This window comes from Mercurialis annua, linkage group LG2 (assembly GCF_937616625.2).
Source record: "Mercurialis annua linkage group LG2, ddMerAnnu1.2, whole genome shotgun sequence".
NCBI lineage: Eukaryota > Viridiplantae > Streptophyta > Magnoliopsida > Malpighiales > Euphorbiaceae > Mercurialis > Mercurialis annua.
In genome coordinates this window covers 4,478,468-4,502,081 of record NC_065571.1, presented here as the reverse complement: position 1 = coordinate 4,502,081, position 23,614 = coordinate 4,478,468, and the positions used below count along the sequence as shown (strand labels likewise).

Here is a 23,614-nt window from a genome sequence, read left to right as displayed (position 1 = left end):
CCCAACGAAAGAGCCAATGTCTTCCGGCAAATGAGAAGTTGATGCTCCGCTTTGAGATCATTCTCAAAGAGGATGAACTCCGGCTATTCGTCCTCAAAGAGGACGAACTCGCCGGAATTACGGAGTGTAAAAATTATTAGAAAAAACCCTTCAATTTTTATTGTAAAAATTAGTGTTTAATTTAATATTTTAATTATTGCTAATTGAGATTATTTAAAATTAATTCATAAGATTAGAAATACTCCTATATTTTAGATACATTTTGATCTTTTTATCACACATTTACCATTGAAATCAAACTCGTTTTGGTTCTTATTGTTGTGTCCAAGTGTTTTATGCGTATGCATGAAAACTGATAAATGTTGAGCATAATGGAGCAATAATGAACCTATGTGAAGAGTCGCAAAGCATCAAAGTAAAAACAGAGAGTTTTTGAAGCGAAATAACAAGTGGTGCGTTGCACCAGAGGTCCTCAACTCCTCATGCCGCACCAGACTGCCTTGCGAACAAGACTCCAAAGAGCCAATGTTGCACGATGGAGGAGAGACGAGGGGCGCATCGCCCCTTTACCAAAATATGTGGCGCGTCGTGCCAGGGCTTGGTGTGTCGCGCCACTTTCCAGACACGCACAATTGAATTTAGAATTTGAGCCTGCGAGTTTTGATTCGATAAGAAATGAAAATTTTAATTTGTGAACTGTAGTGATTGTCCATTAGTGATTTTGTTTAGACCAGTGATTATAAGTTATAAAGATTTTACTTCCGTAAGGAAATCTGGAATTTTATTACAATGGTTTAAATAGCATTTTATTCTGCACTAGTTTTGTTTTCTGTCTTAAGAATGTTTAAATTTAATGTTTGACAGTGTTTTGAAATAATAATAATACAAAATGAATAATTTATGTAACTATTGCATAATTATTAATTCAATAATGTCATAATAGTTAATATAAAAAATAAAAAGAATAAAATACTATTTTCTCTCTAAAGTTATATCATGATTATTAGTCCACGCATTTTTTTAAACAAAGCATATTGACTTCCTTAGTTTTAAGCTATTTTTTTTTTTTGACTACTTAACTACTTACTCCCTCTGAATAAATGTTGATATCATCTAAGCAATTAATTATTAAAATAAAATTTATCTTAATTAGTTTTTCAATTTACTTTTAGTAACGAATAATTAAAAATCAACTTGTGGATGAATTTTAGATGTATTTTACTCACATAAACGCGATAATATTAAATTCATCAAAATCAACATCAATAATTTTAAATTCATCAAAATCAACATCAAATTCATACCACCACGAGATCCATTAGATTCACGTTGAGTTTAGCCATTAAGATAGCCCATATTTTTCAGAATATGCTCTGATACTGATAAAACTGAAAGATGAAATTCGTGAAATACAAAGAAGTTCATCCAAAAATCTCGCTGTGATTTGATCACAGGGATTGCCTATAATTCCTAAAATTCAAACAGCATGACCTGCTTCAAATCTTGAAGCTGAAGCAATAAATTAAAGAGGTGGGAACCTAGCTAGCTGTGTAACCTGGGAATGGTTACAATTATATGTACATGAACAGAGCAGATCCATCATGAAGAAGTAAAACCAGAGTTGGCAGATTTGGATTTATCAAGTATGGACCACATCACTTGAACATCTTCATATCCGCATGCCATCACCTCTCCATGCAGATTCATCGCGCTATTCTCATTCACTGCAAATAATTAAATCGAATCCGAAACATATTAAATATGTAATTCATCAATTCTATATATAAAAACACACACGCACAGACACACACATATATATATATATACCTGGCTGCGACTTCTTATGATGATCGCGGGCGGTGGGCTGGGGTTGATTGAAGAAAGTGCAGGCTTTCTTGAAAGGGGAAGCGATGGATTTTTTCCATGAGGTCATTGTTATGTAGTGCAGAAGGCTGTGTTTTGTTTAGTAGTATTTTTGTAGTTGGAGTGTATTAATGTGGAGATTAAGAGTTGGGCCCTATGAAAGGTGTGGAGTATATAAATAGTGGGAGAGGAAGGGCGGAGGAAAGATAGAGAAGAGGCAAGATCCGGAAGATGAGCCATAGGAACATCGCTCCTTGATTTTCTTATCTTGGCCGACTGCACATGGACCATCCCTACAAACACGTGAACGCCTTTACTTCTTTTTCATCTTTATATTCATCAATAATTACCAACACTTGCCCACGCCCTAAGTGGCGTAGAAACGAGAAACGAAAATAGAGAACGGAAACGAAAACAACACTAAACGAACATAGAAAATGATATTTTGCATAAAATAAGAACATGAAATGCGCTTAAAATAAGAATTACTTTTGATGGAAGTATAAATAAAAATTATATTTTTATGAGATATATTGACTTAAATCAAATTTAATTTTTTTTATTTTTACATACATTTCATTTTTTCTTAATTTTCTTTCTAAAAATAAAAAAATCATTTTTTTCAAAATAATAGAATATTAAAAAATTAAATTAAATTCATTAAGTATTAAATGTAATGGTAATATAATAATATAATAATACATATTAAAAATATAAATTTATGGATTAAATTAAATTTGAACTTTTTTTAGTTAAATTTTTTAATCCAGTTGACTAATATCAAAATTGAACGATGCAATAAAGTCTAAATCGTTAGTGTAAATTAAAATGAGGGAACACATCATTTGATTTTTAAAATAGATAATAATATAAATAATATATGTGGTACTATGTGAAAAGCCGGGTGTAATTTGCTCTAAAATATATCTCTTTCTCTTCCTCTTAAACTCCATGTGCGAGTTATTATGTAACTACCATCCTGTCTTTGACCCATAAAGTACAATTTTCTATTTTATCATCAAAGAGTAATTAATTGTTCACATTGCAAATTCAAAGAGGATACATCAGCTGAAATATAGGAAACAATATGATTGGGAACATCTTCCACAGTCACAACTGTTAAAAGTAAACTATGGTTTTTTCCATTTTAAACTAATAGAATGTTTGCCCAATTACGGAAAAATAAAAAAATATTTAGTTAAATTAATAAAAATTAATATTTTTTATTCATTTTTTTAACTTTATCTTTTTATAATTTTTTAAATAATGACTGATTCTTTATTAGTGCATTTTATATTAGAATAAAAAACAATTAATTTATTTATAAATAACAATACATATTTAAAGAGTTTAACTCGAATATAAAAAGTGATTTATAATTTAGTGTCATAGTCTGTAGAGAACCCATCCAAGCATCATGGAAACTAAAGGGAGAGTTTTTTTATAGGAAAGTAAGCATCTGAGTCTTGATCTATCATTACAACTAATAAAATATTTGATTGAGTTTCAACATCTTCTGCTGAGTGGGATGCCACATCTTGCGGGTTAACGATATTCGGTTTTGAGTAATGTTATATAACCCTCCTTTTTAACCCACCTTTTTTAACCCATCTGACGTGGCAACAAATTAATGGATGCATTAAAAGTTGTTTTTGAGATATACACTTTTGGAGGGAAATTAGACGAATTAAATGTTGACACGTAAGGAGGGACAATGAAGGAGGTACAAAATGATGGGTTAAATAACATTTTCCATTCGGTTTTTGCCAGCTAAAATGTCACATAGACACAATTAAATTGATTATGAAAAATTGAAGTATCAATTTGGAGTAAATATACAAACTTAAAATCTTTGGTTAAATTTGCAGAAAGTAAAAAACATTTGAATTTTCTGAGTCATTAAGCCTTTAATTTTTCAATCAGTCGTTATTATAATTGTTTACAAATTATTCAAACCCGTTTATACGAGAAAATTAACTTTTGGAAAAATTCTTACTCATTAATATAAAGCGAACTTTTGCGATCACATTTATTTAACCTTTAACTTTAATTTTTCTCTTTATTTTATTTTGTTTTAATGATTGATCACAATTTATAAAATAATCAATCATTAAGTATAATTCTGCATTATAATAATTTTTCCATTCTCCATTACTTTTTACTAATAGTAAAATAACAAATATTTTCAAAATTTTAAATCTCTTCTAAAAGCAATTATTAAAATACACAATTAACTAAATCAAATCAGAAATAAAAAGTATGAATTATGTCTTTTTAAACACCGTAAATTAATAATGAAACTTTCTAAATGTGACAGAAGAAATATATTTTAACTTCACCGTCCATATCTTTTTGGCTCAAAATTTACCAAAATTAAAAAAGAAATGAAAAAAATGGGGCAAAAAATTTAACTTCACCGTCCACTAAGAAGTTTTTTGAATCGATTAGAATACAAGTCATGAAAGGTATGAAGTAAAGTTAAATAGACTTTTGCACATCGAGAGCCCCAAAACTAATTATTTTATAGCAGACAATAATACAAGCCTACTCAACCAAGCAAACGCATATTCACATTACAATTAACAGAGAAAGAAAAACTGCTTAACTAGTATAGAGTTGAGTACTTTAGTTATCTGGATAAGCAGCCTTTTAGATGATGCGACTAATTGGAATAATTAATTGCAAATCAACAGCATCACTTGTACCTTTGACTGGCAATGAACAAATTGATGGCAATGGAAAAAACAAATTCCATTTTCATAATCGGCTCAGGCTATATACGGGGACGATTTGAGGCCACTAGAGAAGGTCATTTGGTCACTTTACAGGATATTCAAGTTTTCGTCTGAACTTGTCGAGTTTAGCTTTTAACAATGCCTTAACATGCCGCAGAGAAATATAAGACGTCCTTCAGCATGGAACTTACAATTTCAGCGTTTTGCATACCAGATGTGCAGGCTGCTTCACATATGCAGCCACAGAGAGAAGAACAAGACATCCACATCCCACATGCTCAAGGCAGCTAACCCAAGATTTAATTTGTAACAAATTAAATCTTGTATTAACTTTGATCAACCCCTAAGTATTTTAATAGATCCATATACCTGCCCCGCGGTTTATAATTCATCGCAAGTTCCTTTCCTCCCTTTCTTCAAGAGCTTCCACTTCCTCATTTGATAAGTGATCAACAATAGGCTGATACATATCCCACTCCTTTCTTTTCCTAATATCAGAGACACCATCTATAAGTAATCAGTTCATAAAGCTTCAGCAACATTTAATGTTCATAGCAAAAATTTAAAATGCAACAAAGTGGAACCAACTCATACAGAAATAGCCTACACTGTAGAGAAGGGAAAAGTGAAACTGTAACAGAGTGTTGTAGTCTAGAGACGTTTTTTAAGACCGAGGAATAGTTTAACACATAAAGAGAGACAACAAGGTCTGCAAGTAAACTATAGACAAATTTGATGCAGATGACGACATAGTAGAGTCCTACTGCTGCATAACAGCTCTAAAGGGCTTTAGGCAAGGTGCACATTTTCCCTATAATCCTCTTCATAAAGTTAAATCACTCCCAACTCTCAAGAACTGTGAAATGCAGCCCAATGTGGAACTTGTTGTGGAAGAACAGGAAATAAAGCGATATAATTAAGAGCATTATGTGGCAATTATAGGATGGGAGGAAATGGATGCATGATATATCTCTGTAATGCGATCTATGCACATTATTGTCATACTAGGTCATTGTTGGAATGGAAAGCCATTATTGTAACTTCTTTCCCTTGCTTAAATTAGAAGATGATAAATTGCCAACGCAATAATAATAAAAAAAAATTAGCTCTCAGGAAACAGATACTTTCTCCAGTCTCATAAAGTCAGACATACCTAACCATGCTGTATCTATTAGTGAATAACTTCATTGAATCTGATGCAAGACCCCCGGCTTTACTGTAAGAAAGGTAGAGAAAAGGGTGACTAGAATTTTCTCACAAAGTAGTTAACTGTCCAACTTCGTTAACTATTCAAGGTAAACCTCAAGCAACGAGAAGAAAGGAATAGTAGCAAGGAGATACCTGGCGGAGAAATATTCAAAGCCCCGGCGACCCTTTTTGGTTAGTCTGCTTTCTCTTGCTGTAGCTACACTTTGAGTTGCAATCTAAAAGGCCCACAAATCACAAGGATATTTTAGGTGAAGCAAGGGAAGTGCATGCTAGGATAAATGTAAGATATGGTAAACAAAACCACATCATATAAAAAAAAAAGACTGGCTAAACAAATAAAGTGCAGCTAAAACCTCATAAAGTTGTTCCCTAATTGCAAAGGCAACTGCAGGCTGCAAAGAAAAAATCAAAGGTTTGCGTTGAGATTTACAGAGTCATGATAAGTAAACAGGGGAAAGATAAGGTGCGGAAACGAGAGAGAATGAATGGTAATGTTTACTTACAGCAACTTCAGGATCTAGAATACCCAAATCTTTACAAAAGGTTAAAGCAAAGTCTTCAGGGTCACTGTCAAAATTGTTCAAATCCTGGAAATTCACGAGGCATAGTAGTGCAAATGCAATCAAATTCAGGCAAACTAAAAAGACACTAATGATTTCTTCTAAGTAACGCAGACACTTCAGTCAATCAACATTTCCCGTTTCGAAAACTTGGCATTTCGGACACAAAACTTCATTATTAATATCAAAACCTTAAACAACACCCTTTCATCTTGTCAGTGTCCAAGTGTCCTATTCCCCCCTATCCGTGTCAGTGCTACATAGGATTTCTTTCATAATTTAAAAGAAAAAGATGAATACAACTTATAATTAATAATTACCCATAAAAATTGATCTTTGATAAGAGTGTGATTCACCCGAAGATCAAGCTGCGAAACAACGAAGGGACCGCAATCAATTATCAGTAGCATATGAAAACAATACAAGAGAGCGAGAGAGAACCTTGATTGGAACAAATTTCTCTCCGGAGAACATATCCTGCCCTTCAAAGGACCGAAACTCACTCAATTGTGTCTTTAAGTAACAAAAAATACAGCGAATTAGAGCAGCGAAATAAGAAATTGCTGAAATTAAAACAAAAGGAATCCAAAATAGAAAACCTGAATAGACTGAGCGATCTGCATAACGAAAGCAGGCGGCAGCTTCAAGTCTTTGGCAGTCCGTTTAGCAAAAACCACCACCTCCGAGTCCGGATCTATTATTACAGCCAATTAGATATTTGATTATATTGAAGTTCCCTTAATTTAAATAGATGTAAATTACCGGAAGGGTTCCAGGTGAAAGCATCTTTAAAGCGGTGGCCGTCGATTTCTATGTCTAATCGAATTGGGACTAGGTTATCGGCCGTCGGTCTGTAAAAGAAACGAAAAAATTCACGGTAACATATACAGCCTGAACTCGACGGAGCAATGGACAGAAGTATGAGAAAATAGAAGAAAAGAAAACTGACATCCTGAACTTGACCGGAGCTCTGGAAGACATTGATGACATCAGCATTCCTTTCATTGTATTTCTTTACTCCTTAATCAAACTATTTTTGTTGTTCAAATTCTTTCTTCTTCTTCTTCTTCTTCTTCTTCTTCTTCTGGAGTCGACAGAACTGTTATTTGAATTTGGAACAATGTTCTTCAAACGTTCTGTATTTGGGCTTCTATATTTTAGGGTTTTTTACACTGATGCCACTGAAATTACAAAAACGTAAACGATGTAGATTTTAAAATATCTATTTAAACTATGCTTAACACATTATTAAGTTCTTAAATTATACTTTTGTCTTTATACACAAGTCTCCAAGCTAACGTTTATCTCTTTTTGGTCTTTAAACTCTAGAAAAATATGTCTTCAAGCCTTTTGATAAATCTTTGTTAGAAATTTTGTTAATTATGGGTTATTTTTTAACAACTAACTCACCATTTTTAAAACGTGAATCGTATGCTCTTAACGGAAGGACTTAGAAACACATTTTTTTATAAACTCAAATGCTAGAGATAAGATTTAGTAAAGAAACTGTTTAATCATAAAATGTATAGTTTGAAAACCTAGCAATAATTTATTCTTTAAAATATATAAAAAAAAACATGGTAGCTTTTTTTCTTAGTGTACTTTGTTCATTTTGTAAAAAATGAAGTTACCCTAGAAAAAACCTTAAAATATTTATTTGAAATGGATTATTATAAATTTGGTGTATGAACTTGTTTGAATATAATAATTTAGTGTTTGAACTAAAATTTATAAATAATTGTTGTTTGAACTTGTTAAAAAATTACATATTGGTGTTTGAACTTCCTAAAAAGTTACAAACAAGTATTTCCAGTACGTCATCTTTAGATTACAGGTTACCATTATAAAAAAAAAGGTAAATTTGATTTCTAAATTTTTTAAGCAGTACTGATAAATACACAAGAAAAAATATTTTCAATTAGTCCATTTAACTCTCAAATAAAAAGAAAATAAACTTTGTAAAAAAACACTATTTGCACAATAATTAATTAAATTAGTTTAATGGGTAATCCAACTGAAAGTTCGGACTCTAATAATTTAGATTTATCATTATCAGAATCTGATATGGACTATGAAATAAATATTGTTTAAACTGATAATGATGAATAATTAATCCGACATCAGCACAGCAAAACAAAATATATCGAAACCAACGTCATATCCACCACCGAAATCTGGCAATGGGCGCTAGTAGTCCGACAGTGATAGAAGTAAAAGCAATATTTAAAAATTATTTTTATTTTTAAGATATTTTTAAATTGATACTTTTGTTTTTTTGTTTTTTCTAAAAATTGGTTAATTGTGTTAATTTTTTTAATACTCAATGAAATAAAAATGAAACTTGATTATATGTAAAATTAATAAGTAAACTAAATAAGAATATTAGTTGATATTATGAGTAATTAAATTTGAGAAGTATACAATTTTAATTATATTTAATTTTAAAGAGAAAATCATTTAATTTATTTAAAAAAATGAATAATAAAGTAATAGAGTGGACGGCTATGCATGCATCAACGTGTTCGTAGGAGAACCAAAATTTAGGGTCTAAAATACAAATCCGCAACTCGAAAGTGGACTGGTGAAGATCCGAAGGATGATGTCTGTTCCTGGACCAACCACCAGTGAGGCTACTGCTACCACTTCAAGCTCTTCTTCATGGATCAACAATCAAAAGGACGATACTACCCTCCTCCCTCCCCACACCCACAACAATAAGCTAGGTAACTGTTAATTTATTATTTATCATTATGATTCATGGTTTAATATTGATTGGGAATTGGCCTTGAATTACCAGAAGAGAGCGATGAGGATCTTTTCACAGTCCCAGACGTGGAAGCCCGATCGTCTACTGTCAATAAGCATACGGAGGAGAAGCGCCGAAAGGGACGGAACCCTGTTGATAAAGAGTACCGAAGGCTCAAGAGGTTCATGCACATTTTACCACCTAATACTTTATTTTGTCATTCTACTTTATTTTAAATACAGGTTAGGTAAGACTGACTGTAGCAGAAAAACCGGATATGATGATGATCCATTTGATAGATATTTGAAATGTATATGCATTATAATAAAACGACTTTTAATAATTGATAAATCACCACAACTCCGAGATGATCTATGCAAGTCAGATCACCGCCGAGAACAAGAAACAAAGGTCAGAAGGAACACCGGAGGGGTTCTCTTGTCGTTCGCTCCGACGCTCAAGTTAGTAGTTTTTAGTAGAGGAAGAAAAAAGTAAAAATAGAATGGAGAAGTACCTTAACCTTAGGGTTTCCTTATAAACTGACTTTTATAGGCTGACATGTAACCGTTGAATGATCTCTCGCTGATCCCTTTCAGATTTATTGAGCTGTACAATTAAGTTATTCTTTTGAGCGTGTAGGACGCGGGGGACATTTTGTGTGTCACAAAATCTTTTGTGGTCTCAATATCTTGACAGACACATTGTCCTCCTAGATGTGACGAATGTCTACATCTCCGAGGACGGTTATAAGTTAAGCGAGAGTTCGTCATGGGTGGATGTATCTGAGTAGTTCTAGATGAAAGTGAGCATATCCGTGTGACATTGTGGCGGTGGTTTCTACTCTACGAGTATCCCTATAGTTAGTGATATTGTACTTCATCAAGGTTGCTTCGCCCCTATGATGCGTTTTCAGTAATAATTTGAAATTTTAGATGGTTTGGTTATTTGATATTTGATATATGATATGGAAGACTGTGATTGAAATGTCTTGAATTCAATTTTAGCAATCTTTATTTGATTAATTAAATAGAGAAGACTTTATAATTATTCATATATCTAACAAATATTTGTGTGCGAGTTTTTATCATTGGAGAGAGAGAGTGCTTATAGGACGAATTGAATCCTCAATGTAATAGAATGTTACTCATCACTTATAACATTTGAATTATAACTGTTAGGTATTCGGTTAATTAAGTATTTTAAAGTTTGGATAGATGAATTAACTACTTGGTAATTAAGTAAGCACAGGTTGCTGAGGAATAGGGTGTCTGCCCAACAAGCCAGAGAAAGGAAGAAAGTGTACGTGAATGAGCTGGAATCGAAGGCCAAGGAATTGCAAGAGCACAACTCAAAATTAGATGAAAAAATTTCTACCTTGATCAACGAAAACGCCATGCTTCGAAAGGTATGGATGATGTATACTTGTAAGTATTAAGGTTCATGTCAATTTGTATCGGGATGTTTACAAAAATACCAAAAGAACAGAAATATTTATAAAAATTAGCCAAGTTAAAAATCATTTTAGGGAGTGTCAAGAGTTTACTTTTTTACTCTTGTGCTTTGATTTCCTACTTCAAATCCCGTTCTAGCATGTTTTTTTAAAAGTGACATCAAACAATTTTTAAAAACACAGTTTTTAAAAAGTTTTAAACAGTTTTCAAAAGCACAATTGGCTATATTTTCTTAAATGGTTTCTGAAAAAAGAATTCCAATGGTATCATATAATTGTGATATATTTAATTGTTTCACTTGACCTGCAGGTCCTTATGAATACGAGGCCTAAGGTTGATCAAAGTACGGAAGGCAAAGATTGATCAGTAGTGCAAAGGTTCAATCAGGCTGCAATCACATTTAATTGTCTGTCTCTAGAAATTACATTTATAATTGGATCAAAATTAGACATAAATGGTAGCATCAACATTTATATAAAGAATTATATGGTGTCTGATGCTTAGATTAATTATTAGTTGATGGAGGAATAATTTATTTTCAATATAATATTTATGAAGAATCTATGGTAATATTAATTTTCATAAGTGCTGTATCAAGATAATGAAAAACTCTTAGCACAATACATATGTCAAGAACAAATCAAATACATTGAACCAAGTTTAAGCACAACATTTGTCAAGAAAAATATAATATTATGATCAAAACAATCATAGTACTGTCGAATCCTGGAACAAGCAAAGGACAAGCTTTCAGCTGCGGTTGGTCGTCTTGCCCAAGAGGTGTATGCATATAACGGCCAATTCTACTGCAATATTGAATAGCATGATAAAAGATGAAATCAATAACCCAGAAGCCCAGCAATGTTATAGAGAAATGAGAATAAACAAAGGAAATGGAAGAAGAACATATGAACTCAAAGAGATGACATCTCCTATAACTGTTTATTAGGAATCTGATACAATCATTTTGATCTCTACCAACCAACAGAGTTCGTAAAAGTTAGAATTGCATTCAGCAATAGACATATGCTATTTATATAGATCAAGGCAACTTGGAAACAAATTACCTTACTCTTGTTGCATTTCCAGGCTCCTTAGCTACTAATAAAACATGTTGTCCTCCACTGCCAGAGCTTTCTGTTTATGTTTCTCCGCAACAGTCCACCAATTACTCTTCTAAAGTCGCACATCCTACTACAGAGCCACGTGCTGGCTGGCACATTCCTCTAGCTTCCTTCCAATTTAATGGTCGCTCTACTGGATTGCAAACTCTCACTAAACCCAATCTCACTATATCAAATCTCCCCGTTCCTGCCTCTTCCCACTTTAGAACCTTTCCACCCAATACATATAATTCCCCTCTTAAGTTAGCAAAACCATAACCAAACGACTCCAATGCACGTGGGTGGTTTTCAAGAATCACTGCAGGAACCGCACCAACATCATACCATTCTCCTTTTTCAGTATCTCTTGTTTTTATCAAGCTTTCACCCCAATCAGCAACTGTATATACTCGACCATCATCCATCACCTGAACTGAGAATTGCGTTGCCCTTGAGAATGGCCAGATGTCCTCCACCATGCACCATGTTTCTTTTAATGGATCGAATACTTGGGATGTGTTGATGTCTGATAGCCCTACCTGGTCACTCAATACGTGAAATATCCCTTTATATGATAAACCTAAGCAATCCACCTGCGGGTTGGGCATTGGTGGCAATTCCTCCCATCTGCAATGATGCTATGTCATAAATAAGAATTTTACTCATAAAATACAAAGACATGTACATGCATATGTACACATACCAGGGAGACAAAAGAAGAAGGTAGAAAGCTTTAATGTCAAAGAAACATAACTATATTTAGATATAAATAGCCAAAATCATTTTATAAACAGTTATCTGTTAGCTGAGACTTCAAGTGATCTATCTTGACCTAGAAATACTACTCTCAAGGCAGTGAAGATAAAGCAAAGATAGCAGCAAATGTAATAAATGTACAAACAAACTCACACAAGAGGAAGAATACAAGAGAAGCTTTTGTGCTGAGTTTGCATGTAGTATGGGGACATTAATTTCATTTTTTGAGTGAAGAAGTGATTTCTAGAAAATGACAACTGCAAGTACAATCCTGGGTGCAACACAATAAACATGTCATAAAAAAGTCGATTCCTCTTGAGTTAAATGTAAAAGATGACACCACTCAGGAACAGAAATCTAGAGTTTACAAACAGAAATGTGCTACGAGATCAAGACCATGATTTTCTAAACAACAACCAATAATTAAATGTTCTGGCAGGGAAAATAAACCAAAAAGTTGGTGCATAACAGAGTTCAAGGAAACCAAATGAAAAATGTAAAGAAATAAACAATGGAGTTTAACACTTTTAAGAGTTTCGAAGTTATTCTAGAAAATTATGTACAGCGTTATCATTTTGCTCAATTAAACTAGTGTCATGAAGATTATTGTTTGATTCTGTCAACAATGTCCCCAAGCTCTACTTCATCATTCCATTGCCGTAGGCACTGTATTGCACTTCTGGTGTCCACCAACATCACACCAACGCGCCATCAAGAAAGTGTAATAGAGGAGAACGAATGCTTATACCAAGAAGCCCTCTTCAAGCTTAAAATTACAGTAGATGGAACCAAAAAGACATTTGCAGCATACTAAAATCACTACCACATTATCAATTTGTGTGTTTTGGACAAAACAATAACAAAGTTCATGTTCGTTAATAAAAAGAAGTTCAAATTCCTAACAGATAAAGTAAAAAGACTGAACAGACCATTACAATTATCAATATCTATAGAGCACTAGATGAAGCATAAATACACAGGTATAATATATAAGAAGCAATTGGAAGTTTCAACATAACAGCAAGAATCATTTAATGAATTCTAAAGGAGATTGCAGCTGATACTTACTTATCTACAAGTGGATCATAAACCTCAGCAAGAGCAAGCCCTCCAATGCAAGATAAGTTGCGGCCCCCAGCAACATAAACCTTACCACAGATGACATTGCAAGCAAAATGAGAACGAGGCGTTCGCATTTTTTCCAGGCTTTTCCACTCTTTCTTAAATGGATCAAACTGCAACACACGATTGGTTACCACAGGCTTTTGATTGGGGTGTGAAGAATCATTGAGCGTATAGGATCCACCGATCACAAGAAATCGATTACCAATGCAAACACATGAAAACCCAAAATGATGCCAGCTAGCAAAATCCTCAGTAGAAATCGGTAGAGGGTGCCATCTATCCGCTTCAGGATCATAGGCTACCCATTGGTTTTTGGAGTTTTCGGTTAGTACAAAAAGCCAATTTCCACACCATCCTTCTCTAGCTTTATAATGGGCATAGTCTGAGCTACGAATTAAATTTCTCCATCTCTTTGAGACAGTTTCCAGCAATCCATGGTGCCCATGGGACAATTTCGCAAGGCACCGCAAAGCCAGGTCATCCGGCAATCCCGGAATGACAGGCTGATGTTCAGATTTCCTATATTGAAAATGCTAACAAAATCAAAATAAGTCCAAAAAAACAAGATTCTGAACAATCTTAAGTAAGATGACACACAAATAATCAAACCCTAAGTAAATTGATTTGAAAAATTAAAAAAAAAAAATCTGAATTCATTATAAACAGGAGATGTAAATAGCAGGGATTAGATTAAAGAACATAAAAATTAAAATAAATGCAATTAAATGCAGAATGTGTTGAAGAAGTGCGACTCACATGGCTGAATCGAACCGTTTTTGCAGAGGAAGCGAATCTGTGAGAGAAATAGGATTTTCGTTTGCTTCTCAACTTGAGAATTTCTCCGGAATTAATAATTCAAGTGATGCAATTTCCAATTACGGAGGAGAAAGAAGGAAAATTGTGCAAAAATGACCTAGTGTCTTAAGTAGACATTTAATTAATATTAAGTCTTAATTATGACATAAAAGTTTCTAAAAAAAGCCAAATGTCGTAAAAAGAACCAAACCTTTTATAAAAGTTTCATAAAAGTCCTGATTTTTCAATTTTGTCGATTTTGGCCAAAAATAAATTATTTGGTTTCAATTGTGGCCAACTCTCAGTTTGATTTCAATTTGCCTATGTGACGCCTATGTGGCATGCCAAATATTGAAAGGTCAGGACTTTTGTGAAACCAAATAATCAGTTTTTGGCCAAAATCGATAAAATTAAAAGGTTGGGACTTTTGTGAAATGTTTGGCCTTTTTACAACATTTGGCCTTCTAAAAATGATTTAAACATTTGCCGACTGGAATATCATCCACATATTAAAGCCAAACAAGCACTTTTCGTAATCTGCAGTGAATGGTTGGGCTGGATATTTAATTGGTTGATAAATTTTATTTTATAAATTCATTATAATAATTTTTAAAATTTAAAATTTAAAATATTAAAACGGTTAACCATGAAGTTCTATAACATGTATTAATTTAATTTTTAGGATGCAATTAAAAAAAATATCACAATTCTAAATTTTCACTAACCTTTAAGTTCTGTAACATATACTTTTATTAGATTGATTTTAATAACAAAAATTAAAGACCTAATATTAAAATTCAAAAAGCCATGAAATTGAATAATTTTTATAACATCTACATTTTTGCGTGGAATATAGAGAGCTTTCACAATTCTTAAATTTTACTCCACTTTTAGCTTCATAATCTATAATGTTATTACATAATTATAGTAACATAAACTTATGTATTTTAATTTGTAAGATAAAATATATAATAACCCTAATATTGAAAAATTAAAAAATCACATATTTGCTCCATATGCAGGCGCAAAGATATGAAAAAAAGAGATACATTAGCCACTAGATCCATCACTATTTCCTTCAAACACAACATATTTCAACTCATAAGCTCATAGGCTGATGGCACATCATGCAGTGGGTGACCTTTAAGGTTTCTCTCCATTATCTTTTGTGCTAAGGAAACTTGCTTCCCAACCACAAAGATGAATGCCTTCCCCTTTCCTGTTGCACCTCTTGCGGTTCTTCCTACACGTCGCACATATTCACTTGGATCACGTGGAAAGTCGAATAGTATAACATGATCGACACCGGTAAAATCAATTCCCCGTGATGCTCTGCCATCAATTCAAACATGTTACGTTATTATAAGCTATTCTAGGACCCAGGCTTCTAAGAAAATAATAGTTGCACAACCATGGCCATACCTATCAGTACAAACCAGAAACAAGGAGTACTCTCCGGAGCTACAATTCATGAATTCCTTCATGTTTGTAAGCCTCGCTTCTTGTGCCACAGCAGAATGGAATGGAAGAACTCGTACAGTTGTTCCTTTTCTATCAAATCTTTTTAATACATTCTCTACTTTTCTGCACGTCTCTATCTGTAAATGTAGAGGGCAAAATCTTTTCCATTATACAGACAAGTAATTTTTTTTAAATAGAATATTCGACTCCTATCAAAATCAGTTTCCAACTTACCTTATTACAAAAAACAATTGTCTTGAGAACGGGTCTTTGCTCTATGACCTGCAGAAGAGCAGTTCTCTTATTATTAAATGCTGTTTCTGGAGTTCTATCTTCCCCATGTTGTCCACTGCAATCTACAAGAACCTAGACGTGCAAAATAACAATTATTAATATTACCACACAAAACTATCCAAAATGTGTCAAAACTACCAAGACTTTCCTATGAAAAAAAAAAATAACACCTGCAGAGCCTCCATACTCAGTAAGTTTGAAAACCCACCTCTTCAAGCCTAGAACTTGTACGATGCATACCCGGCCCCATGATCACTTGACAATCAGGAAAAATCTCAATAAGCTTGTTATACACACCCACTGGTAAAGTTGCCGTCACAAACAGATATTGCGTGCCAACGGGAGCAGAACTCATCAAGCTTTTCAGTGCAACCTCAAAGTCTTCATCATTAAAAAGTAGATCTACCTCATCCAACACGGCACTGCAAAATGAGGTTCGTGTCCAATATTAGGGTTAATACATCACACTATATATATGTATATAGACACGATCCATAGACGACTGAAACATGTTATAGGATCATAAAGAACAGGTCAATTTAGATGCCGATGACGACAGGCAGATTTGACCCTAGTGTGAGTTAAGCCTCTGATGTTAGCTCATTACATTCACATCCCTATGGCGATGTTGACATGTATAATATCATTCTTTCAAGTTATACATCATTGCATATGACCGGATTAGCTGATTCCAAATTACACTCTAAATTGTTTGATGAAGTTTCAGTATATACAAGGACAAGGTTGGAGATAAAAATTAGGGATGGGAACTTATTTCTCTAATGAAAAAAATATAAGTAATGAAAGTCTTTGGGAGGTTTTTAAACACATATATCATCTTCTTCTTCTTTTTTCAAACAAGTGCAAATTCATCTATTTATTTCTTATTATCTGTTATTTCCGCCCATCTCCAGCCAATAAATTTGCATTCCATCTCTCTCCATGTGGTGGGAGTTTTACAACTTTGTATTTCTCATATTCAGAGATCTCAGTGATAGGGAGATATCTTTTTTTTTTGTCAAAATAGGGAGATACTGATTATGACTCATTTCTCAATCTTACAATATCTTTTCATGAAAGACATTAGAGTTCAGACATTGGAAAGCTCTAAAACCCGTTCTTATTGTTCTATCTATGTTCCTTCTTTCTACAAACAGAGACACTTGTTACTTCAGAACATAGATTTCTAATGCACGAGCAGTCTCCTTACTTCCCCAGCTTTCATAAGCACCTATGATGTATATGAAAAGTTGCACCACAAAATGTTTGTTTTTCTACATTCATTTAATGCCATAGTTTGCTTACGTGGTTATTACCTTGAATTGAAACAAGAACCTACCCTGCCTATAAGAATGTCTGTGTTCTCTAATTAGAGACTCAGATGAAAACAAATACTGAAACAGATGATAGTTATTCTGTCACTACTTGTTATGCATTTACCAATTATATAAAAAGAAAGAAAACCACCAAGAGAATTGAGGAAGAAATCACTATCACAAAGTCTTATTTTATTCTAAGAAAACTGTACGAACTCTAATGAGTTACCATTTCAGATTTGATAACTTCAAGAATCCTTCTTTAACTAAGAACATGAAACGACCTGGTGTCACTGTTAGAACGTCAACACCTTGTTCTAGATTTTCCATCTGAGTTCTCTGCGAAAATCCCCCAGTTACGGCCATTGATCTAAATGGAACCCCAAATTTTGACAGTGATCGGCAATTATTCAAAACCTGCAACAATTGCACCTACTTTAAGCAACAGTTAAACTGCCAAAAAAGGATGTGAATGACATAGTATCTAAATTCCTATTTAAGCAATAAAAATAAACAATTTTGCAAGATAAATTCATCTTTCAGGATCTGGTTTATGATTGCTTGTCCAATTCCCCTGGAAAGTCAAAATTATACCTTCACCCAAGCACATGCCTTATGATAGGAAATTTTAAATATCTCAAGATTACAATTCAGCATTGTCCAATATATTTCTCCCTGTAGGTCTTGTGGGCAGTTTACCCTTGTATTCTCCAGGAATCCTATGACGTGAAACTCAAATATCTCTATTCTGCATTAGTTAAAGATTGCCTATTCTCTCTCATACTGCATAATAATGTAAGCCATTTCCTGCAGTTCTGCCTAGCAGCATTCTCAATCTTCAGTATGTTACTTATTACTATGAGCATTTGGAAAATAAAAATGACCAGTGATCAGTTCAACAGAATGAAGAACTTATTGCATTCAAATCATTTGATTGCAGGCTATGTCGACATCATGACAGTTCGTGGATCCCACAAGTTTAGGAAGGACAATCAGGTAGAACTTAATAGCCTCTAATATAACACCTACCACCAGAAGGTTATACACTTCAAAAGTAGCTACAAAATTGGAGAAACCGTAGAACGCATATCACTATTGAATTTATAGGAAAACTAAAAGAGGAAAAAGAAAGGAAAATCACACTAGGTTAAAATGAGTTGGCTTAGCTGCAAAAGTAGAACCTGAGAAGCCAGCTCAGCAGTTGGTGCCATCACAAGTACTTCTGGACTATGTGGTAAGGATTTCCTGAGTCCTTGAAGTTCTTCTAGCCTCAGCCGCTGTATTAAAGGTATAAGGTATGCCAGTGTCTTGCCTGATCCACTTTGATCTGCTATGACACAGCTTTTCCCTTCAATTACAGGTGTAAATGCCATCGCCTGCAATCACTGATCAGTTGCAACATAATAGCCATGCTAATAGACTCACCGAGGTGTAAATACAGCACGCTTGAGATTCGTGGTTCAATCCACTCCAATTAATAAAATAAAATAAAAAGGAAACAAAGCCCTAGTTCGAGGTAAACAAATATACTAAGAGATCAAAATAAACTTAACCAATATCCCTATCAAATGAACAGATAATTGCACACCTCTAAAGCTTACATAAGTTGATGAGACAGCATTTTTGAGGTACCACCTATGTTGCCGTAAGTCGAAAATTTGCAATAGCCATATAAAGGAAGTCAATTATGAAAGAATGCCAGAACAGTACTAAAAAGACAGGTATAAATCTGTTTTACAGAACAAATGCCTTCTAGTTCTCGGACAAGAATGCAAATTACTGATATACCTGAATATGAGAGGGGCGCATAAAACTTTGTTTGTTTAAAGATTCAATCATAAATTCACTGCATCCCAAATCAGTAAAGGATTGTTTACTGAAGAAGCCAGTCTGGGCAGATGATTTATATTCTTGCATAGATGTTGTTGTAAGACCTGCATTACCCCATCCTCTGGAGTAAGAAGAACCTCCTGCTCCAGATCTTTTGAAAGCCGATCTTCGAGGTTTATCTGGCTCCACCCTGTGAAAGTCCTCATTCTTAAACTTGGCATTGGAGCTTCTGATGGCCTTACCAGCCTTGGTTGCTGAAGAATCTCGTGTTAACGAAGGCGATGAATTCGATTTCGCATCTGAGATAACCGGGTTGTGAAAATGTTCATCAGCTGGGGATGGTACATGTACATTAGTCCTGACATTTTTCTTCAAGGACTCGGCTATCTTAAGCAGCTTTAACCTTTGTGCTTTCAACTTGTCAAAAGCTGGACGTGTCGGAGGAGCGGCATCAGTTGCAAGAACTGCAAGCCAAAAATGAGGTGGCGGGGCCAGAAACTTTTTAGAAAGTGGGCAAGATTGTACTGAAAGTTTGTAAGATGACAAAATTGATAAAAAATAATTTTAAGGTGGTTTATTCTATAAATTTTCAGACAATTTGGATAAGGTAACCAAAGCTAGAAATAAAGCGATAAAAAACGCAGCGCTCATACCTGAAGTATCGTTGTCGTCGGAGTGAGTGGAGCTATGGGCGGCAAAAGGACTTTTATAACTACTTGTTCTTCTTCTAAAACCTAATGAAAAATCGGAATCGCCGATAAATTGGGAATTCCGGCTGCTGCTTTTGACAAAAATTATAGGATGGAACTGAGGAGGAATAACGATTGGCAACATTTCTTTTCCTTTTTCGTTTTACAGTATTATTATTAAGCTCTCTAATTTTCTCCGATTCTGATGCTCCGTCGTGTAAGGCGGCAATAAGGCCGCTAGCTAGCGCTGCTCTGCTTGGATAAACTGTATAATTTTAATACTTTTTTTGTTCCTATGTCGCGATTTATCTATTTGTTGCTGTTCAAAACAAATACCACTGCTTTATACTGCAAATTTTAGACATAGTGAGCAAATTCTGTGGAACAAAGGGTCAACGCGCCCCCTAAACTTGTGTCACGGGGTCATCTAACCCAATTTATACTTTTTTGAGCAAATAACCCCAAAACTCTTCATTTTCGGGTCAAGTAACCCATAGTTATATTTTTAAAACGCGTAAAATACAAATCGGAGGTGAGAGATGCAAAAAAATAATTAAATACTTCCCTAATTGTTGCGATATAATTATCCTAAATCTGTTTTTTAAAATAAAAATATAAATTATTGGGTTATTTGACCCAAAAATGAAGAGTTTTGGGGTTAGTTGCTCAAAAAAGTATAAATTGGGCTAGATGACCCCGTGTCACAAGTTCAGGGGGTGCGTTGACCCTTTGTTCAAATTCTGTGGGAAGATAACTGTAAAGATCTTTTACACTTAAAATAGTGAAGCAACTAAATATGAATATTGCCTTTTTTTTTATTTTTTAAGCAGAATGCTTCCGAGTTCCCGAGCTCACTTATCTATTTATCGTGCGATACATAATAATAAATTAAATATATAATTTGAACCTTCATATTTGATTTTATTTTTAACTTGAAAGTTAATAAAAAAATATTTAAAAGTGGTACCTAACATTATCAAAAATGACAAAATATACCTCCTTTAACAAAAAAGAAAATTCACTATTACTCATGTGAACGTGAATAATGTGTGGCATACACGAGACATTGACCGAGAGTTTAATTTATAAATATTTTATAACATTAAATTACAAATTTTAAAAAATCATTCACTTCCGAATTGAAATAAATTACACAAATGCCGTAGATAGTCCACAACAACAGAAATAATGGCAAAAAACAAACTGGTTTATTTTGTCATTTTGTAATGACGTTAATCAAAATTGTATATTCGACCAAAAATATATAATTTTAAAATGAAAAGAGTAATAATAATGAGTATTACACTAATCTCTATAATCAAAAATATATTGATAGTCATAAAATATCACAATGGAAACAAATCCCAAACCCTTCCGAGAACTAACAGGGAAGCCCAATCATATTCCTCTATATTCATGTACCTCTTTTTCTACTTAATCTCTATCAAAAATATATGAAAAATAAGACCACAACTGAAGTTTTATCTAAAACACACGCAAACATTTCAATGGATATATGCCATTTCTTCTAAAGACAACAATGAAAAAAGATGAGGAATATACATCATAACAAAGTGAAAGCATAACCCTCTTGCATCTACTGAACGTTCACCCGATGTCCAAGAGCTGTTGGAATGAGCACAATACCGAATCAATGACCATGGGTAATCAGACATACGAGGTATGGTTATTCCTAGCATTAGTCAATATAGTTCATCACCGAAATTATTTTATCAACCAAATCTTTGAATCCTTCGACGGCGTATCTCTTCCACTGACAAATCATCAAACTGATGGGGCACTTGATCGGATGGCAATCCACCACCTCGGCTACTCCCACACATTTCACATACACTCAACCAACTAGAATTATCATATGTGCATGCTCGGCACCTCCATACCCTTGTTAGAGTCCTTCCTCCTTGACTCCCACCAACAGCTCCCCGTCCAGAAATCCTTTGCTGCCTGATACGAAATAAGCCTTTCACAAACCTTAAAGGCCAGCTCAATGCACCAGCAAGATTATTGATTATCCGAGTAAGTGGGTCTGAACCTGAGTAAGTTCTTTTCAACTTCAAATATAGAATTCCAGCAAGTATCCCACCAAGGTGGCCAAGAAATGAGACTCCAGGAACAAACATTTGGACAAGAACCAATTCAGCCCATGCCGCATGCCGTGCAGGTACCATTAGTCCATGCACATATGTGTAGTTATCAGACTGAGAATTGAGGACAACTTTCATCGCAAATAGAACACCAGAGAATCCAACAGCATATTCAGAATAGAAAGGTCTACCATAGTCAAAGAACAAGAGGAGCGACTTGGCTATTAACAGCGTAATACCCTGGGACATAGCAAGTAATGATGCAACCATCACTGCGAATTCGGTACTTCCCATTGAAGTTTCCAGCTGGATACCCTTCCACAGGAGAGACATCATATTGAATACCAGGTGAGACTCCCCAATATGGTAGAATGGCGAGAGGAAGAAGCGTTTTAGGTCCCCATACTGTCAATTCAACGACGAATGCATAACAGAATGACAAACTTTAGCTACTGAAAACTAAAAGCAAACAGAGAGAAAAAGAACAACACTACCATGGCATCATAAACTACATCTTAATATCTTATGGCAATAGATGAGACTACTAAAAAGTGAATTACATGGAAGTGCTTCATGACCTACATTACATACAATTAAGTGGTGTGGCCTAGTGGTGGATTCCGCGGGCTGGAGGTCTTGCGTTCAAACATCCAGACCCACACCTTAACACACGTAGAGCCCCACTGATAGCGGGTGACGTTAAACATCCACCTACTAACTACTAACTACTAATGCATTAGACTCTAGCAGTCGATTACCACCTCTATAAAAAAGAACTACATTATATTGCAGGGACATACGCAAAAGTTAAATGACGTTTGAATTAAGAAAATTAACAGGTAATTTAAATGAAAATGGAGAAACAGAAATACTAACTTTGAGAATGAGGTAAGGATTGAAGCAGACGTCGCGAATAGAAGGGAGGAGGGGATGAAGGAAGGCTGGCCGCAAATAGATGAGTGTATTGGCTGCGAGAAGCCCCGCCGTGATTGGAGGTTTCCACGGCAGCCTGTAGTACTCATTCACTGCGTGAATTGCTAGCAGAGGCAACATTCCTCTCCATTTCCTCCCCCCTCCGCTGCTCTCCATGATCGCAAAAATTTCCCGACTACGAAAGCAATTGAATTCTTCTTCACCGATTAATTGATTGATCGCTCTCCATTTTTAATCTCTTTGCCCTAAATTGAACTAAAACATCATTAATGGAGTCGGTTCCTTGCGGAGAGAGTTTTCTAGAGCACACCAGAGTTTTCCTTCATTCTTCCTTCCCCATTTCCTCACTCTGTTGTTTGAGCTGAATTCTTGTGCACTCGTCTTCATCTTAGTTTCGGTGCGCCCGGCCATAGTTCACAGCAATGATTTAAAACCCGGACCGGACCGGCCGGTTCAACCGGTTTGACCGGGAACCGGAGGCCTGTCCGGTCCGATTTTCCACTAAAACCCGGATTTCCGGTTCAACCTTTTTGAACCGGAAATACCCGTTAAAACCCGGATAACCGGATAACCGGTTAGACCTTTAAAACCGGTTTCACATCAGTTTAATTGAAAGAAAATTTTCAGTTAAGAAAAATCAAAA

At 34.5% G+C, this 23,614-nt stretch overlaps 6 protein-coding genes across 6 annotated transcripts; 1 reads left to right on the top strand and 5 right to left on the bottom strand.

Annotated features, from left to right (window-relative positions):
• Positions 1 to 1,241: 1,241 nt before the first annotated feature.
• Positions 1,242 to 2,143, bottom strand: LOC126667423 (uncharacterized). Its single transcript, XM_050360394.2, has 2 exons — positions 1,828 to 2,143; positions 1,242 to 1,724 (listed from the first exon to the last, which is right to left on the bottom strand). Exons 1-2 carry the CDS (start codon positions 1,931 to 1,933, stop codon positions 1,600 to 1,602), a joined length of 231 nt encoding a protein of 76 aa, XP_050216351.1. The 5' UTR covers positions 1,934 to 2,143; the 3' UTR covers positions 1,242 to 1,599.
• A 2,223-nt stretch (positions 2,144 to 4,366) lies between these two features.
• LOC126667422 (chromatin structure-remodeling complex protein BSH) lies at positions 4,367 to 7,555 on the bottom strand. The gene is made up of 10 exons (XM_050360393.2): positions 7,317 to 7,555; positions 7,130 to 7,218; positions 6,967 to 7,061; positions 6,809 to 6,880; positions 6,688 to 6,735; positions 6,311 to 6,394; positions 6,161 to 6,199; positions 5,940 to 6,022; positions 5,752 to 5,814; positions 4,367 to 5,086 (listed from the first exon to the last, which is right to left on the bottom strand). The coding sequence occupies exons 1-10, from the start codon at positions 7,370 to 7,372 to the stop codon at positions 4,987 to 4,989; spliced, it is 729 nt and encodes a 242-aa protein (XP_050216350.1). The 5' UTR covers positions 7,373 to 7,555; the 3' UTR covers positions 4,367 to 4,986.
• Positions 7,556 to 8,928: 1,373 nt separating this feature from the next.
• Positions 8,929 to 11,149, top strand: LOC126669072 (transcription factor HY5-like). The gene is made up of 4 exons (XM_050362386.1): positions 8,929 to 9,090; positions 9,165 to 9,294; positions 10,362 to 10,518; positions 10,874 to 11,149. Exons 1-4 carry the CDS (start codon positions 8,964 to 8,966, stop codon positions 10,925 to 10,927), a joined length of 468 nt encoding a protein of 155 aa, XP_050218343.1. The 5' UTR covers positions 8,929 to 8,963; the 3' UTR covers positions 10,928 to 11,149.
• Positions 11,114 to 14,486, bottom strand: LOC126669071 (F-box/kelch-repeat protein At1g16250). The gene is made up of 4 exons (XM_050362385.2): positions 14,305 to 14,486; positions 13,492 to 14,067; positions 11,632 to 12,294; positions 11,114 to 11,370 (listed from the first exon to the last, which is right to left on the bottom strand). Coding segments are annotated over exons 1-3 (1,140 nt in total). The 5' UTR covers positions 14,307 to 14,486; the 3' UTR covers positions 11,114 to 11,370; positions 11,632 to 11,732.
• A 726-nt stretch (positions 14,487 to 15,212) lies between these two features.
• On the bottom strand, positions 15,213 to 20,318 carry LOC126667828 (DEAD-box ATP-dependent RNA helicase 50). Its single transcript, XM_050360918.2, has 8 exons — positions 19,898 to 20,318; positions 19,203 to 19,708; positions 18,596 to 18,790; positions 17,644 to 17,831; positions 16,307 to 16,520; positions 16,039 to 16,170; positions 15,766 to 15,941; positions 15,213 to 15,675 (listed from the first exon to the last, which is right to left on the bottom strand). The coding sequence occupies exons 1-8, from the start codon at positions 20,076 to 20,078 to the stop codon at positions 15,438 to 15,440; spliced, it is 1,830 nt and encodes a 609-aa protein (XP_050216875.1). The 5' UTR covers positions 20,079 to 20,318; the 3' UTR covers positions 15,213 to 15,437.
• Positions 20,319 to 21,239: 921 nt separating this feature from the next.
• On the bottom strand, positions 21,240 to 23,372 carry LOC126670389 (rhomboid-like protein 14, mitochondrial). Its single transcript, XM_050364103.2, has 2 exons — positions 22,915 to 23,372; positions 21,240 to 22,443 (listed from the first exon to the last, which is right to left on the bottom strand). Exons 1-2 carry the CDS (start codon positions 23,125 to 23,127, stop codon positions 21,667 to 21,669), a joined length of 990 nt encoding a protein of 329 aa, XP_050220060.1. The 5' UTR covers positions 23,128 to 23,372; the 3' UTR covers positions 21,240 to 21,666.
• Positions 23,373 to 23,614: the final 242 nt, after the last annotated feature.